General features: G+C 47.5%; 1 protein-coding gene across 1 annotated transcript in view; it reads left to right on the forward strand.

Annotated features, from left to right (window-relative positions):
* Tmem132d (transmembrane protein 132D) overlaps positions 1–17019 on the forward strand; it is a 630452-nt gene extending 613433 nt beyond the window's left edge. Inside the window, exons 6-9 of the mRNA XM_057766158.1 lie at positions 4499–4704; positions 7474–7747; positions 9968–10159; positions 13803–17019. Coding sequence (XP_057622141.1) covers positions 4499–4704; positions 7474–7747; positions 9968–10159; positions 13803–14984 — 1854 coding nt within the window. The 3' untranslated portion in view covers positions 14985–17019. The remainder of the gene's footprint in view (positions 1–4498; positions 4705–7473; positions 7748–9967; positions 10160–13802) is intronic.
* The last annotated feature ends 280 nt before the right edge of the window (positions 17020–17299 follow it).

The raw sequence follows: 17299 nt of genomic DNA on the forward strand, positions 1-17299 counted from the left end.
TCAAGGTAAGTGCTTTGCACACTGAGCTATCTCCCCAATCCAAGTGTGTGTGTGTGTGTGTGTGTGTGTGTGTGTGTGTGTGTGTGTGTAGATAGCTCAGGCCTTGGCATGAAATAGATTCCACCTTCAAAGGCCCACTACTCTCAATGATTCATTTCTGCTAGCAGGGCCACAGTCCTATGGACTTCACAACCTCCTTAAACAGTGCCACCATCTGGTAGTCAAGTGTTAAAACACATGAGCCTCTGAGGTGTGCACGGAGGGGGGACTTTCACATCCAAATCATATTACTTAGTGTATTTACCATGAAGAACAGATGGAGTAAGGCTTTAGTGCTACACACAGCATATTGCATTAGCAAACTTTAAGTGTTAGCTGCGGTATTTACCTCTACCATCACTACTAACGCTGGGTTGTTTTTTTTTTTTTTTCACCCAAGATAAAGACCATCCATAAGAGGGTACCGCCAGCCTGAGACTCAGATGCCAGCCTCCTGTGGAATATGACTGTTTGCTCAGTTTGAGGGAGGAAAGATAAGAGTTCATTATATCCAGAAAAATATCCAGAGAACATAAATTTTGTCACAGATGTGATATTTAGATAAGATTTAAATCCAGCCAGCATTTAACCAGAAGAGCTAGAGCTAGCATTAAATTCACATAAGTGCCAGGATTATGCACACGAGAGTCAGAAATATTAGCTTTGTCTCCGTCACGGAGCAGGGGAGATTGGCTGGAAATTGATTGTGGAGGGAACTCAAGAGTGTTACTTGATCATTCCTTGAAGCCGCCAACATTGTAAAGTGGTGGTTGATAAATCATTTGACATGTACCATTAGTCATCATCCTTGAAGGAGAAGTGATGAAGTCGGACAGTTCTCCTAGATGGTCGAATCTCTCTGGTTCACCTCCCAGCGGGGAGAGTCTGAAGTTTAAGCACCTACCTGGAGCTATGGCTGGAAAGAGGAAGAGGACCTGCTGCAGTGGGTTCCCTAAGAACAAGTCCAGTGTGAATCTCCCAGAAACGAATGTTTGTCACCGTACCAGACAAAGATACATGACTTTTCCTTCACTGTATTAATGTCTCCAAGATATGTGTTAACCCCAAAGTATCATTTTATAAACCTTGAATATACACAATGAAATATAATTGTCAAAAGTTTATTTAAAAGAATCTATCCTGGGAGATGGCTTAGTTGGTAAAGTGCTTGCTGGAAAGCAGAAAGTCCTCAGTCCAATCCCCCAATCCCACATTTTTATACATTTATTTTTATTTTATGTTCGCTGGTGTTTTGCCTGCATGTATGTCTGTATGAGGTGTCAAGCCCTGAAACTAAACTTACAGACAGGTGTGAGCTCCCGCATGGGTACTGGGAAGTGAGCATTGGTCCTCTGGAAGAGCAACCAGTGCTCTTAACTGCTGAGCCATCTGTCCAGCCACCAAGCCAAGTAGAGCGATGCACACTGGTATTAAGACTGATGCAGAGGAAGAGACAGGAGGATCCCAGGGGCTTTCTGGACAGCAAGCTGAGCCTCATTGGATGAACTCCAGACCAATGGAAAAAAATACCATCTCAAAGGAAGTTCACTGCATCCCTGAGAATGGCAGTTAAATTTGACCTCTGACCTCTAAACACACATGTGAATACATGTGTGTACACACACACACATAAGCATTTTCTAAGTGGATAAAAATTAGTATTATCTGTAGCCACTGATATCTCTAGGTTTTAGCCAAGACCTCCCAAGCACACAGGCTTAGGAAAACTAAGAACTCATTGACTGCACTTTATATTAGAAGAGCCCTTCCTGTAACCCGGCGGTTGAAAGTGATGTGACTGGGGTCACTTAAAACAGAGACTTCTGTTCGGTGGGGACCCCAATTATATTCTTGGCTCATTTTGAGTTTTTGATAGCTAGAATTGTGCGAGCTTGCCTATCTTCATCTGTCTTACTCAGTAAGGCTTAGCCTACTAATGCCATCGATTTGGCAGGTTTTGACTGATGAATACAGCCTTCGGAACATGGCTCCTTCGTGTTGCATCAGAGTGATGCTATGGTGATTCATACCAAGGAAGGGCTCTTCTCACCAGGACCTCTGACCCCTGCTTGTGCCAGCAGCAATGTGTAGCCCCAGCTCTGAGATCTTGGCCTGGCATCAGCCACCATCTCACCAACAGCGAGGTAACAGCTATAGAGCAGCAGGTCACTCTTTTGGAGAGGAAGAGTCCCAGAAAGAAAGGGATACCTGTCACTGGTGTTCCCAGCTTATAACCTGTGATGGTCACATCCTAACTCAGCAGCAGCAAAGGCAGAAGGCAAACCCTGACATCCCAAAGATCCAGAAATAGCTATTAAGCAGTTCTTTTGACTATCCCAGAGTCCAGGATGTGGCCTGCACCCCATGTCTTCAGAGAGCCATGATGAAGGCACTCAAAGAACATGCACACGAGAGTTTGAGTGTACTCAAAGCCATGGTTAGTGTACCTCAGCCCACATCTTGTTCAGTGCGAAGACAGGCTGTGTGACTTTCTGGGCTGGGATGAGCTCCAAGCTCCTTTAAATGGGTCACCTGCTTGGCAGGAAGGCCAAGAGAGTTAAGGTCATAAAGGACTAAGTTGTACTAAAAAAATGACTCTTACCAGCAATTTGTCATATAGTATCCTCTTCTTTTCCTTCCTCCCTCTGCCCTTCCTTCCTCTCCTTTCTTCTTCCTTCCCTTTTTCCTCCTTCCTCAACGCTCATCTTTCTCCTTCTTGTCTCCCCCTCCCCCCAACCTTTTTTCCTCCCCTTCCTTCTTTCTTCCTTTCCCCCCTCTCTTCTTGCCCCCTTATCCCAACCACTCTTTCTTTCACGGTGTCTGATCCTCTGAGAATGCTCAACCTGAACATAAGCAGATATCCTGAAAGAGAAAAGGCCTTAAATTAAATACTCCCTGGGCCCTGAAGCAAGGCAAGCTCTGGCCAGACCACAAATTATAATAAACCAGCCATCGCTACTCCCTCTGGACAATGCAATCAGATTTAAGTACTTTCGCTATTGGCAGACACTGAAGATGACAAAGTTCGCCTCGATGGAGCCGGGTGCCCATTTCTCTTTGCACTTATCGATCGACCTCCCCTCCCAGGCTGCCTCTGAAGCAGACAAAGGGGCTTTCACTAGAAAGGTCTTTGTGATCTTTGCACAACCTACTCATTTCTGTCTGCTTTCTTTCACATCCCCTTTAAGTGTTAAAAGAAGGCTTTCCATCCTTTAAGAAGAAAAGTAAGAGCCCTGGGACTGAAATGGCACCTATGAGGGGGCAGGGCAGACTGAGGGACAGCGAGTCACATCCCTTACTCTTTGCCATGGCCTTGGGGTGTTATGAGTCATCAGTGTCCTTTGGCCTTGGGTTTGTCATATGTGAGATGCTGCTGATAATAGTGCTGACCTCCTGTGTGGTCCTGATGCTGAGATGATACTTAGGGTGAACTCAGAAGGCATCCCTAACCTATATCATACATCCTGTTGTCAGCGGAGAGAGGTTCCTCACACCTGCCTTCCTCTCCTGTGCTGATCAGCAGACACAGGTGAGGGAACTCATTCTTGTCCCCAGGTCCATCCTCCTATTCCACTCTGGGTCCACCCTCTACTGGGACCAATGACCCACACACCAGCTCTCTTTTGGAAGAATGTGTTTATTCCTTGCAGTTCTAAAGGTCAAGATCTGGAATCAGGCATCAGTCTGGGATTCTTCAGCCTCCAATCTGACTTTCCTCATTCCCAACCCTCTCAGACCTCCAAGCTGGCAACACAGCCTCCTGCCCCTCAGCCACAGTGTCTGCTTCCCCCCACTGCATTACCAGTGCCCCTCTCAAAGGGGCAACCATAAGCTATCCAGGACCAATTCAAATATTCTAGGCTAATTTCTATCCGCCAAGATCCTTCACTTTGAGGCTGGAGAAATGGCTCCAGCGTTAAAAAGTACTTACTCTGAGAGTCTGAGGATCTGAGTTTGGATCTCCAGAACCCATATAAATACCATGTGTGCATGACAGCCTGATTGTGATCCCACCCTTGGAGGGCAGACACAAGGGATACCCGATGCAAACTACCTAGCGAGAATAGCCATATAGGTGAACTCTGGATTTGATTACGAGACCCTGTCTTTATGAATAAGGTTGAAGATGGATCAAGGCTGCTTCCTAATCTCAACCTGGGTATTCCACACGCACATGCATGTACACACACAAATGCATGCCACAAACACAACAATAGAAAAACAAATTAATGTGTACAACTCCACTCACCGAAACAGCACATCAAAAACCCTTAGCCCCATCTGCAGAGTCCCCAGCAGGCTCTGCTCTGACGTCAGGGGGTTCATTCAAAGCAATGGCTTGTGCCTGCTTCACTTCACAATGATGAGTCCCAAACATGACACAACCCTCTTCCCCGAACTATGGAATGAGATGAAGCTCACCTCCCTCCTCCCTGCTTCTCTCCCTCCTCCCAACCAGGTTTCTGACAGATGTGACTATGTCTTTGTCAATGGGAAGGAAATGAAGGGCAAGGTGAATGTGATAGTCAGCTTCACCTACCAGCACCTGAGCAGCCCCCTGGAGATGACAGTGTGGGTGCCACGGCTACCACTACAGATTGAGGTCTCAGACATGGAGCTGAACCAGATCAAGGGCTGGAGGGTCCCTGTTGTCTCTAACAAAAGGTAGGTGTGTATGAGTGTGTGTGTGTGTGTGTGTGTGTGTGTGTGTGTGTGTGTGTTGGGCATACATAGCAGAAAGTCATGTCCATTGTGCTCAGGCTGAGGAGGGACACACACGAGTGGCTAACTACCTATCTAGGCAAAAGCAGGAGTAGACGCAAGGGTTCACATGGTGACTTACTGGAACCAAGCGCCTAGAACCTGCCATATGAGCAATTGGATGCCAACCACAAGCCTCTAGCTAAAGAAAAGGGAGCTTAGAGAGGAAGTCACGTGGATGGGTTTCGGGATAAGAAGGAAACTGGCAGACTTTAGGAAGAAGCAGGCAGCAGATGCCCTGAGCACTTGGCTTTGGTGAGACATCTGAAGTTTGTTTGCCATAGTGGGCACCAACCTATTGTTGGTTGTCTACCTATTGCACACGTGGGCAGAATTTGGTAGCGAGGTAAATCCAGACAAGGACCAGAAAGGCAGAGTCACAGTTCAACCTCTCTTTTCTGACCACCACTGCAGGGACCTCAGTGCATACATATCCATGCACTGGAAAAATTGCAAATGTCTGAGTAAGTAAGTATGTGCCAGCACACAAGGAAAGGCTTCTGCAGGCTGTGGCACAGCAGAGAATGGGGAATTGGCTGTCACTGGGAGGGCCTTGATAGTCTTCACCTTTGAGGTTCACACCTTTAGTTCTGTGACATCTGGAAGAATATAGAGCTTGAGAAGGAAGTTGGTACCATGGACAGTGGGAAGGTGGTTCTTGAAGATACTTCTTTGGAAAACTGGGTTTTCAGGAATTGGGATAGATGGTGAAGTAGATGTTGTTGTTATTGCTGCTGCTGGTGGTGGTAGTGCTGCTTCTGCTGCTGCTGCTGCTACTGCTGCTGCTGCTGGCAGGCAACTGGCCAGGTCTGGTGCATGCTCAACTAAATGCTACTATAGCTAATGGACTCACGTAGGGCTGTGCGCTCTCTGAGAAATGGGTCACTGATACGTTAATTGAGGCTGAAATGATGGTGGGAATGGATCAGTGTGTATAATGTATCAGACAGTGAGGGAACAGCTAACATCTGTCTGTTTGAAGCCACCTGTCCCTGTCTGCATTGATTACAGCATCTCGCTAACCTCAAGGTAAACACTCATCTCTTCCAGGTGCTGACTTAGAGGACGTTGCTAGTGGTCACAACCTTGTCATGTCAACTACACATTGCTGTGTGTCCTGGGTTGGCCTCAATTGTTAACTTGATACAGCCAAGAGTCATCTGAGCAGAAAATCTCTATTGAGGAATTGCCTAGATTGGGTTGGTCTATGTGAATGTTTATGGAGAATTGCCTTAATTATTAATTGATACAGAAGAGCCCAGGTCACTCTGGCAGCACCATCTACTAGACAAGTGGTCGTGGGCTATAGAAAGAAGTTAGATAAGTATAAGTCATGAAGCCAGCAAATAGCATCCTCCATTGGTTCTTATCTTCAAGTTCTTGCTTGAGTTCCTGCCCCTACTTCCCTCAATGATGGATTTCAAATTGGATGTGTGAGCCAAATAAACCTTTTTCTCCCCAAGTTTCTTTCCATCAGAGTATTTTATCAAAGCAACAGAAAGGAAATCAGAACACTGTATGATGCAGGGCCTTAATCTAAAACTCAGTATGGCTTGAAGGACTATGTGCACAGCCTCTCAGATTCTGTGCAGAAGCAGCCAGATGTGGTTTAATGAAGTCCTGAAAGCTGAGGTCTCAAAGCTGAGGTCTACCAGTAGTTTGGTGACACATCTAGAGGCTTCTGCAGAGAAGACTCGCTCAGGCATTGTCCAGAGGACTCAACATCCCACTAGCTGCTAATCAGTAGACAAGGTACCTGCCAGCTGGATGTCCCCATAGGGCAGGCAGCTCAGAACTCAGCATCTTGCTTCATCAGAGAGAACCAGTGACAGAAGCCATAGAAGATTACAAACTACGTTGGTGTCACTGTCTTCAAACCCAATCAGGTAGACAGGCATGAGGGTGTACATCTGTAATTCTAGAACTTGGGAAGCTGAGGCAGGAGAGTTGTCACCTGGGCCTCATAGTGGGACCTCGTATTAAGAAACGAACAAAAGGGCTTGTGAATTCTTCCACCCAGCAAACACTAGCTGAATGTAAGTCTTAAAGGAGCCTTTTGACCCTTGATCTCTATTGGCAGGCAATGTTTGCTGGGGAGGGAGAGACATTGTCTTCCGTGGTTCAGACATGTTATTCCCATGCCCATACTCCTGTAAATAACCTATCACACTGTCCCTGTAAGCAACCTAGTGAAACTGCTTGGTCCACCCACGAAACAACAAAAGACACAAAATAGAGGGGGCTGGTGAGTAAGAGAAAGGGCATCAGTAAGAGTGGGAGAGGATGAGAGAGGGCAATGATGGGGATGAATATGATCAAAATATATCATGTACATGTATGGAAATGTCATCCTGAAACCCGCTATTATACATCATTAATATAGATTAATAAAAATGTTAACGATGGGAAGGACTCTCCAGTCGCTTTTGAACAGAGTTACAAAACAAGCTCAGCGTTTGATGAGGAAGAGTAGAGAGAAAATGTCAGGAAGTGGGATCTTTGGGAAGTTCTTCACCCCCCATCGTACCTCTCCATTCTGAACTCTTGTCACAGAACTGATTAAACACCCTGAATCTCCTGTGTGTCACCCGAGCCTTAAACAAGCGGGACTCTTTGGAAGTAGACTCATGGAGTCCCCAACAATTGCCCCAACAAGTAACTCTCTTTTGGCAGGCCAGCTCAGGACAGTGAAGAGGAAGATGATGATGAGAAAAAGGGCCGAGGCTGCACCCTCCAGTACCAACATGCCATGGTGCGAGTCTTGACCCAGTTTGTGGCCGAGGCACCTGATCCCGGGGGACACCTGGCCTACCTGCTGGGCTCTGACTGGCAGGTGGACATCACAGAGCTGATAACTGACTTCATGCAGGTGGAGGAGCCCAGGATCGCCAAGCTACAAGGAGGGCAGATCCTGACTGGCCAGGAGCTGGGCATGACCACCATCCAGGTGAGGCATCTGCAGGGTTGGGCGGGGCTTTCTGTTCTGCTCTGCCAGGTGAGCACTCAGCTGTCTGCCATTGCTCGGAGCAGAGTCTCCCAGGGCTTGCTTCAGTGAAATCACAACATACACAATTTGTGATATACAGCAAAGACCTTGAGACCCCTCATACAATACATTGGCACTACAGGGTTCCACCTCTTCTTGGCCATGTCCCTAAAGCCATAGCAGGTCTTACCAGCTCGAGAAGCAAAATCCTAGAGAGAAGTTCACCCTGCCTGGCTCCTGGGCCTGGCTGTCTCCTCCATACTGACCATGGCCACCTGAATCTTCCATCTTCATTAAGCAAGGGAGGCAACATGGAAGGGTTTGGAGGGAGGAAAAGGAAGGGAGAAATGATGGAATTATATTATCGTCTCAAAAATGTTCAAAATGAAAAATAAATTTAAAATATTATTAATAATAGAGTCATCACTACTCCTAAGAGTTGTCCCCTGAACTATATATACACAATAATAATAATAATGTAATAATATAGTAATAGTAAATGAAAATTTTAATGTTGCTTCTATCATACAACTAGGAAGAAAGTTGAAAGGCAATACCAACAGCTGGGAGCCTGGACCTAGATAAGGGTTTGGCTTTAAACTTCACTTTGAAAGTTGATTTCAGTCCAGAAAGGAATTGTATGTTAGCAAGGAGGAAAGGACTGCCTTCCCAGTCAGGAAGTGTAGGAACTGGTACAGCAGGGCATCCAGTCCTGAAGCAGATCCACTGAGTTCCTGAGTGATGGATGAGCTTGTTCATTCACTTCCTTCTGGAGTCTTTCCTGTCATGCCTACCGCCATTTAAATGACCACAGACATCCAGAGGTGGGGGTTGGTTGGAACTTGTGAAAACTGATTTGCTGAAGCTGCCCTGAAACTCCAAAGTCAAAAGAGCAAGGTGGACAGGGGAGCAGGCCTCATTTATCCAGGGGGCTGAGGATAAACAAAAAGTGTAGGAAGCCAGCTCTTCATCCTTCCAAAGCTGAGCTGGACTGGGGAGAATCGTGCTCCCTGGTCCCCAGAGGTACGTAGAGGACATCAAGACCAGACTGGACTCATAAGGGGAGTCAGTGTGGGTGAGGGTGGGTGTCATGTGAGGCAAGACAAGATTTCAAGATGCCCCTGGATCTCATGGTTCAGGCTTTCTCAAAGTGTGTGGAGTCGAATCCCGAAGTGCTGATACAAGTCTTTAACCCCAGCTTTAGGGAAGTTGAGGAAGAGCTCTGTGAGTTCAAGACTAGCCTGTTCTAACATAGCAAGTTCTAGACCAGCTGGGATTAGACATTGAGATCCTGTTGAAGAAAAAAAAGAATCTCAAACTATGAAACTGAAGATCCCGGGACAGGAGATAGATTAGATGGTATTTGAATTAGGAAGCATTACACATTTTTTAGATATTATTCATTGATTTATTGATTGATTGATTTTTATCCCTGTAATTATGTCTGTGCACCACACATGTGCCTGGTGACCACAGGGCTCAGAAGGGTCAGAGAGGACCGTTATATTCCTTGGAACTGGAATTACAGGTGGTTGCGATCATCCATGTGGGTTCTGGGAAGTGAACCCAGGTCCTCTGCAAGAGAAGTTAGTGCTCTTAACCACTGAGCCATCTCTCCAGCCTCGAGAAGTCTTACTTTATAGTTCCATGCTGGCTTTCACATGTGAGACAGAAATAAATGTACAATTAGGGTGTCGGGTCACCATTCTCTCAGGGATCTGAAAGCCTTTGGAAGCTGAATGATTTTAGATAAAAGTGCACTGGTAATGGCAGAAATGACCCACGGTGTGTATAAGAATCAACAGGCTCAGAAGAACAATGACATTAATTCTTCTTGCTAAGGAGAAGATAGGCTCACAGTGACAGCCAGTGTTGGCCTATGGGTATCCCTCTGCACACCCATGGGTGTCCCTCTGCACACCTATCGGTATCCCTCTGCACACCTGTGGGTATCCCTCTGCACACCTATGGGTATCCATGCTGTTGTGTGTGGAAGCACATGGCATCACCACATTTCCATGATCAAAGCTTAGTGTTAGAGGAAGTCTGCTTCTGCTCCAGCAGGCTCATGTGGGCTCCTTTTCTCTCATTGTCCCTGCATGCCCTCACACATGGCGTGTGATGGATGAAGTGCTGTAACCACAGAGAGCCTCCCCTTGTCATGTTGGTTCTGCCCTTCAGATCCTGTCCCCTCTGTCAGATGCCATCCTTGCCGAGAAGACCATCACTGTGCTGGATGAGAAGGTGACCATCACAGACCTCGGGGTCCAGCTGGTAACGGGGCTTTCGCTGTCCCTGCAGCTCAGCCCCGGAAGCAACAGAGCCATTTTCGCCACTGCAGTGGCTCAGGAACTTCTGCAGAGGCCCAAACAGGTAAGGAGGTGAAGCCTAAAACACGCATCAGCCGAGTCTTACCCCAGGTGAGGTCAGCACGCAGTAGGTGAGGTCACCATACACCAGCTATAGCCAACTTTCGTCAACCGAGGTCAGCAAACACCAGAGTGCTCACACATTAAGGAGACTTCATACCAGGTGAATGTCCCATAGTGAGAACTCCATGGCAGATGAAGGCTCTTTCCAGGAGATTCACGTACTCCAAACAGACATTACATGACCTGTGTTTCTTGCCTGCAAAGGAGCTGCTAACATGAGATTGCGAAGCCTCTTGCCTCCTAGCTCCTTGAAGTAGATGGGTTAACATTGCAGCAGGTGACCATCGGCCACTCATGTCAGAAGTGCTGAGAAGATGCTCCCCTGTCCTCTGCACTCAAGTGTGCTGGGGTGGGGACCTGGATGGGTCACACTCTCCTGCTGTCTAAATAGTCCTCCTGGACTGGCATGCTGGCCTCATCTAGCAGTGGTTGTGAGGTAGAGGAGGCATGGGTAGACGACTAAGGATTACCAAAACCTGCAGCCAGGTTCCTGAAGGCTTGGAGGCTGATATAGATAATAAAGTACCTCTTCTTATTGTTCAGGCAGAAGAAGGGAACTAACACGAGGTCATGTCATCCTTTTCTTGTTATTCGAAGCCAGTATACTAACAGGCTGCATTGTGCATTTGTGTTGTGTGTAGGGATGTGTCTTGGGTCTGTTTTGCTGTGATAATCACTATGTCTAAAAGCAACTTGCGGAGGGAAGAGTTCATTTGACTGATAGCTCACAGTCCATCACCGAGGAAAATTAGGGCAGGAATTCAAAGCAGGAACTTAAGAGGCCATGGAGGAATTCTGCTTACTGGCTTGCTTTTCATGGCTTGCCCAGCCTTCTTTCTTATCCCACTGAGTACCACCTTCCCAGAGGCGGCACTATCCATACTGAGCTAGGCTCACATCAATCATTAACCAAGAAAATGTCCCTTGACTGCCCTCAAATGTATCTGATGAAGTCATTTTCTCAATTTAAGAACCTTCTTCTCAGATAACTCTAGCTTATATCAGGTTAACAAAGTTCAACCCACATAGGACATATGTTTGGCGATGTTCCAATCTGTGTGTCTTATATGTTCTCATGTATGTGTCTTCATGTGGGTACATGTGTCCTTTGTGTATTATATTGTCTGTTATGTACATACATGAGCCTATGTCTATGTCTATGTGCCTGTGTAAGCATATTGTGTGCTGGGTGTATGTATGTGTGGATCTTGTTTAGGCATCCTGTGTTGTGTGTGTTTGTGTATGTGTCTGCATATGTATGTGTATGTAGTGTGTATTGTGTTGTGTGGGCATTGTGTGAATATACTCTAATGTGTGTAGTTGAATGGTGAGAGAGAGAGAGAGAGAGAGAGAGAGAGAGAGAGAGAGAGAGACTCGGTGGTTTGTGTACAATAGGTCTACAGATAGACTAGAATATGCCTATCTTCCTCTTTGGACAGAGAAAGAGATGAACTTTACAGCAAAGGACAGCGATCAGTTCTGTCTGCATGGGATCGTATTCATCCATCCCACAGAGACTTCTCTGAAAGCTTCCCTACCCACCAGAAACCCTTCTTCCACCACAGCAGGGAGAGTTGCCAGACTTAGCCTCCCTCACAGCACTGGGTAGCAGCAGAGACTGAGCATGCTCACAGCAGGAAGAAGATAGAGCCCAACTCACCACCTCCAACCTTCTATCTCCCAGCTGGACCTGCACCTCAAGTTCCCCTCTCAGGTGCTAGCCAATCACTGAGCCCTGATAGCACAGTCTTACGCGGGGGATTTGGGATTAGAAAACATTGGAGAGTTGATGCTCCTAGTAACAGATATGAATTCTTGGCAAAAACCAAGCCTTTTGTTTAGAAAGACGGACAGCAGCCTGTGAAGTACTGATAGGAAGGCGAGCGATGAGCTTTCTTCCTGGCTCAGCGGATGATAAAATCGGACCACAGCCAGTTAAGAATTAAAAAGTCATAAGGTCCAACCAGAATAGAATAATGCATCCCTGACATGCAGAGCGCCACCTGCTCCCCTAAGGGTAGTGCTGGGGTAGGGTTACATGGCCCTCAGTCCCCTTGTGCAGCTTGGCCCTGACCTGACAACTTCAAAAAGCCGGTTGTCCTTATGCATTTCCTGCTGAGACTTCCTAGCACAACAAAACAAACTGGCAGATCAGTGGCTGGGTCCTGTGGTGTTTGCACCACAACCTGGCCCGTTTCCCCTGTGGTGCCTGGCTTAAGCCAACATCTAACAAAAGGAAGGTATGGAAGCCACAAACCACCTTTGAGGGTCTTGCTTTGTTTCTTTGAAGCTAAATACCACCCATGAAACATTTACTTTAATCACTAATGACGGATGTTAGGATGGGGGTGGGGAGAAAACTCAATCAACAGTGGGGAATGGGGTAGAGCCCTGGGGAACTCTCAGACCCTGACTGGGAGACCCAGGTCATCTGGTTCCCACTCTCTCTTCCCTGAGATCTTGTCATTTTTTAAAATCTTACTGTGCATGATGACCACCTCATATCTTTGCTTTGAGCTACCATGGTAGCCCCTCAATGTGGGGGGCTTCCCTTACTTCCCAGTAAGTGCCCATTTCCTGACATATCCAAGATCGAAGGCATCACTTAAAATGAAGACATCGATGAAGTCACGTCTCATGCTATGAATGAATGAAGACGTCTAAACACGAAGTGCAGAAGGCAAGAGATGGAGACACATAGGGACCTTGGCTGTTGGCTGCCTTTGTGTCCCCAAGTTTCTTCCCATTGGTTTAAATGAAGTGTGGTGGGGGAAACTGAGGCAAAATCTCCTACTATCTCTAGATGTTTTCACGCCTACCTTAGTCAAGGCTTGGTCTCCAGGTGAGCACCAAACAGTTGTGTCCCAGAGAAGGCAGAGCCAGTGAAACCATGCCCTTCAGTGACCCTGAGGGGCTTCTCTTCCTGTCTAGATCAGTGTCCTCAATCTGTGTTATGTGTGATAATGTGACTGGCTGCTAAGATGGTGTCAGATGGCATGGTACCGTGTTTAATTTACACCTGTGACCCCGATGAAGGTGCCCGCTGATTAGCCATACTGTTCAACAAGGTATTTAAAATTGTGCAAAAGTAGATCCTGGGGCGTCTCTGAACCTGTGGTCTTCTAACGGATCAGAAAATAAGTCAATCTTATTAATTTTTTTTTGAGATGAGGATACCCCAGACCTCATTACATAGTCAGAGATGGCCTTGAACTCCTGTTATAGTGCCTCGTTTCTCAAGTACTGGGAGCAGAATTGCGTTTCACTGTCCCTGGGTTAACATGGTGCTGGGGATGGAGCCCAGGGCTTCACCCTTTCTAGGCAAGTACTCCACCAACTGAGCTACGCCCCCAACCTCAAACACCAATCTTATTTTGGAAGGCTTAATCTGGTCCTGTTTGCCACCCTCTCCGCTTGGTATCTTTATAGGAATTCACATCCCTCCATGTCCTAGAGTAGGGCTTCTCACGACTTCCCTACATTGTCTAACTGGCTTCTCCTTGAAGCCACAGAAAGTTTTCATTGTTTGTACCTATTTGCTGAGCCTCTGGACGCATGCTGACCCCACTTCTCTTGCTCCACAGGAAGCGGCCATCAGCTGCTGGGTGCAGTTCAGTGATGGCTCTGTCACACCGTTGGACATTTACGATGAAAAGGATTTCTCCCTGCTGGCCACATCCTTGGATGAGAAGGTTGTCTCCATTCTCCAGGACCCCAAATTCAAGTGGCCTATCATCGCTGCAGAAAATGAAGGACAAGGGGCTCTGGTAAAGGTGGAGATGCTGATCAGTGAATCTTGCCAGAAATCTAAACGGAAGAGCGTGCTGGCTGTGGGAACAGCCAACATCAAGGTTAAATTTGGACAAAATGACGGGAACCCCAACAGCAGTGAGAGTGGACACCTTGGGGCTGGACTTCATGTGGAGAATATCAATGAGAGGCGGTCCAAAAAGCCTTTGCAGGAATGGGGGAGCCCTGAAGGGCCGTATTACAGCAGCTCCTCCATGGGGCTCATGGAGGGATGGGGCAGTACAACCAAAAGGCCAACTTTCCAGAAGAAGGAAGGCCAGGAAAGCCTCTTAGACGACATCATCCTCTCACAGACCATGGCCACAGACTTCACCAGCTTTCCAGACCAGGTGGATCTCCCCAGGAGCAACACAGGCTCTGAGGAGCACGACCCCGATCAAGCAGCCAAGGGCTTGAGTGACCTAGAAATCGGGATGTATGCCTTGTTGGGTGTCTTCTGCCTGGCTATCTTGGTGTTCTTAATTAATTGCGTGACCTTTGCCTTGAAGTACAGGCACAAACAGGTTCCCTTTGAGGAGCAAGAAGGTCTGAGTCACTCTCATGACTGGGTTGGGCTGAGCAACCGGACAGAGCTCTTGGGGAACCCCATGAACTTCGCCTCCTCCCAAGAGGAGCAGATCACTGCCCTTGACAGGGGTCTGGACTTTGAGGAGAGCAAACTGCTTCTCAGCTCCAATTCCCAGAGCAGCATCAATGGACAGCTGTTCAGGTCTGCGGGAGCCATGCTCACAGATGGGGATGAACAGAAAAGCGAACCCCCCACATCCCCTACCTCCAAAAGGAAAAGAGTGACGTTCTCCACGTTCTCGGCCATCTCCTCAGATGACGGGTGTTCTGCTGGGAACACCATGGTGTTGAGTAATGAGGATGACATTAAGTGGGTCTGTCAGGCTCTGGACCCCGGGGAGTGCCCAGACCCTCACAGTTGCATGGAGAGGCTACATGAGCACGTGTAACATGGACAGCAATGTTGTTCTTACCTTTCAGCCTTGAACCCACCCGGGTATGGGGAGTAGACATGCAGCCAAGGGAGACATGAGACAAGAGGACACCATAAGGGTGACACTGTCCATGGAGCCTTGGGAAATGATCCCCTCTTAGCTGAGGAGGCCCAGAGTTGGTACCCATGCATACGTCATTGCGCACAATGTTCTGGTTCTACTTATGAGGTTCATTGTGCATAGGAAAGTGTTTTCAAACCTGGAACAAAGATGCGCGTTTGAGAGTTCTCAGGGAAGAGCTCTCTCCCTTTAATCTAAGCAATTTGGTTTTCTGGTGAGATCCACGCTGCTTTGGGTGTCAATATTTCAGACCATGATAATAAAAAAAGGCAAGACTCGGGTTGAGCATGCATGGAGCAGCGGGCAGAAGCATGCTATCTGAGTGGAGCAGCAGGGCTGGCTGGGAGGGTGCCCGTGGGCAGAGCCTAATGCTGAAGCTAGCTGCAGGAAGCCAGGTAGTGGACTGGTATTTCCCAAAGATGGTCAAAGTCGGCCAGGGATGATTGACAAGTCAAGACGGAGATTAGCAGGGCAAAAAGGAAATGGGTAGATGAGTGTGACCCACAAATATAACTATACACACACACACACACACACACACACACAACATTAGAGCAACTCAGAGAAGCCTCCTGCCCTGTCGGGCACTGGGCATAAACCACACGGCTCCTTTAGCAAGTTCATCACATTTGAACTTGATCTCTTCACTCCACTGACACCCTTACTGTAGCTGTTGGTTATTCATGAGTGAAGAGAGCAGGGTAAATTTTCTAGAATTTTCTCCCTGCCCCTCTTTCCTCGGACCTTGTGTCAACTGTGGGTGACATGCCATGGAGATGGTCCCAGGGACATACATCCCTCTGAAGAGGCTGGGCTCCAGAGTGTAAGCAGGACTGGGGTGAATGCCACGCTCACTCCCTGCTTTCCTAGAAACCATAGAGGTTTGTTTTGGGAGTGGATCTGTTTATTACTCATGGTGGGTCTCCTGTCCAAGAATTTGTCACCAAGGTATTACAACAAATCTGGTGTAGGAGGTCCCTCTGCATCTCATATGACACAAATCCCTCTGTTCAGAGAGGATAGGCTATCCCGAGCTGTGAGAGAGATGGGCTTGTCCACGCTTGGAGAGCATGAGAGAGATGAAGGGTATGTGTAGGGTGTGTGTGTGTGTGTGTGTGTGTGTGTACATGTGTATTGGAGGTGTGTGCATGTATGTTGAGGGTATGCATGTGTCTGTGGGTGCATGTGTGTAGGTACATACCTTTGCAAACACAGGCAAAAAAAAGCCCTAAAAGGATTACCATTGCTTAAAATCAAAATGATTGGTCATTGTCTCTAAGATTCCTCAGATGCTGATGCCCCTGAAGACGGAGTGGGCGGCATGATCAGGGGATCCCTAACCCAATCCCGGTCTCACTGTGAAGTGAGGAGGACTGAAAAGTAGCCGTGACCTTGAAGGGTGAAGGAGGCTGGTCTCTCTGTCTATTTCTACCACGGTCAGTTCCCTTCTCCTGGTCTTCAGACCTCTCTTCAACATTTTTCTCCTCTCCTCTCTCTTTGGGCATTTCTGTCTGCCCTGAACCTATTTCTCAATTTTCTTTCCCATTACTTTCTATCTTTATGCTCTTGTCTCTTTCTTTATCACCCTCCCCTTCTTCTTCTTCTCCCCACTAAGAGAATCTCCCCAGAGTCTCACCTCCCCTTCCCCTCAGGCCCACTCCCCTCTGATTGTGGTGCTAACCCGTTTGTTCTGACAGCCAGCAAGCCACCCAGCTCCTGTCCCCCATAGACTCCCCTTGTTTGGGTAGGTGATGAAACTCTTACCCCTCGACCACCGAAATGCTTTGCTTTTAGTTGCCCCCTTTCTGGTTTCTTCCTATTCTGACCCATGTGGCATTTCCTGGACTACTGCAGCAGATGCCTGTTCTCCAGTCCCTCCATGTGTAGAATGTATTGTAGATTGTAAGAATGTAATATATATTTATAAACTCACTGACTGTAAATATAAAACATGCACTCCGCGGCTTTATGGCTGGCCTTTGTCTTTCGACACGCTGAACCCCCCCACTCCACCACCACCCCCTGCTCCCAGGGCCCCAGGATCAGTTGTAAATGGCTCTCCCAATGCTATGGCTTTTGGTAAATGAAAATGTAGATTAAGGATCCAGTGCAATCCAATTACACCCTGACATCCTGTAATGCTGCTCCCGGCATCGAGGGGATGTTGACACACGATGACAGAGTATGCCGTGTGCTGAGTGTCTCTCCTT

The sequence above is a fragment of the Chionomys nivalis genome, chromosome 3 (assembly GCF_950005125.1).
Source record: "Chionomys nivalis chromosome 3, mChiNiv1.1, whole genome shotgun sequence".
Lineage (NCBI taxonomy): Eukaryota > Metazoa > Chordata > Mammalia > Rodentia > Cricetidae > Chionomys > Chionomys nivalis.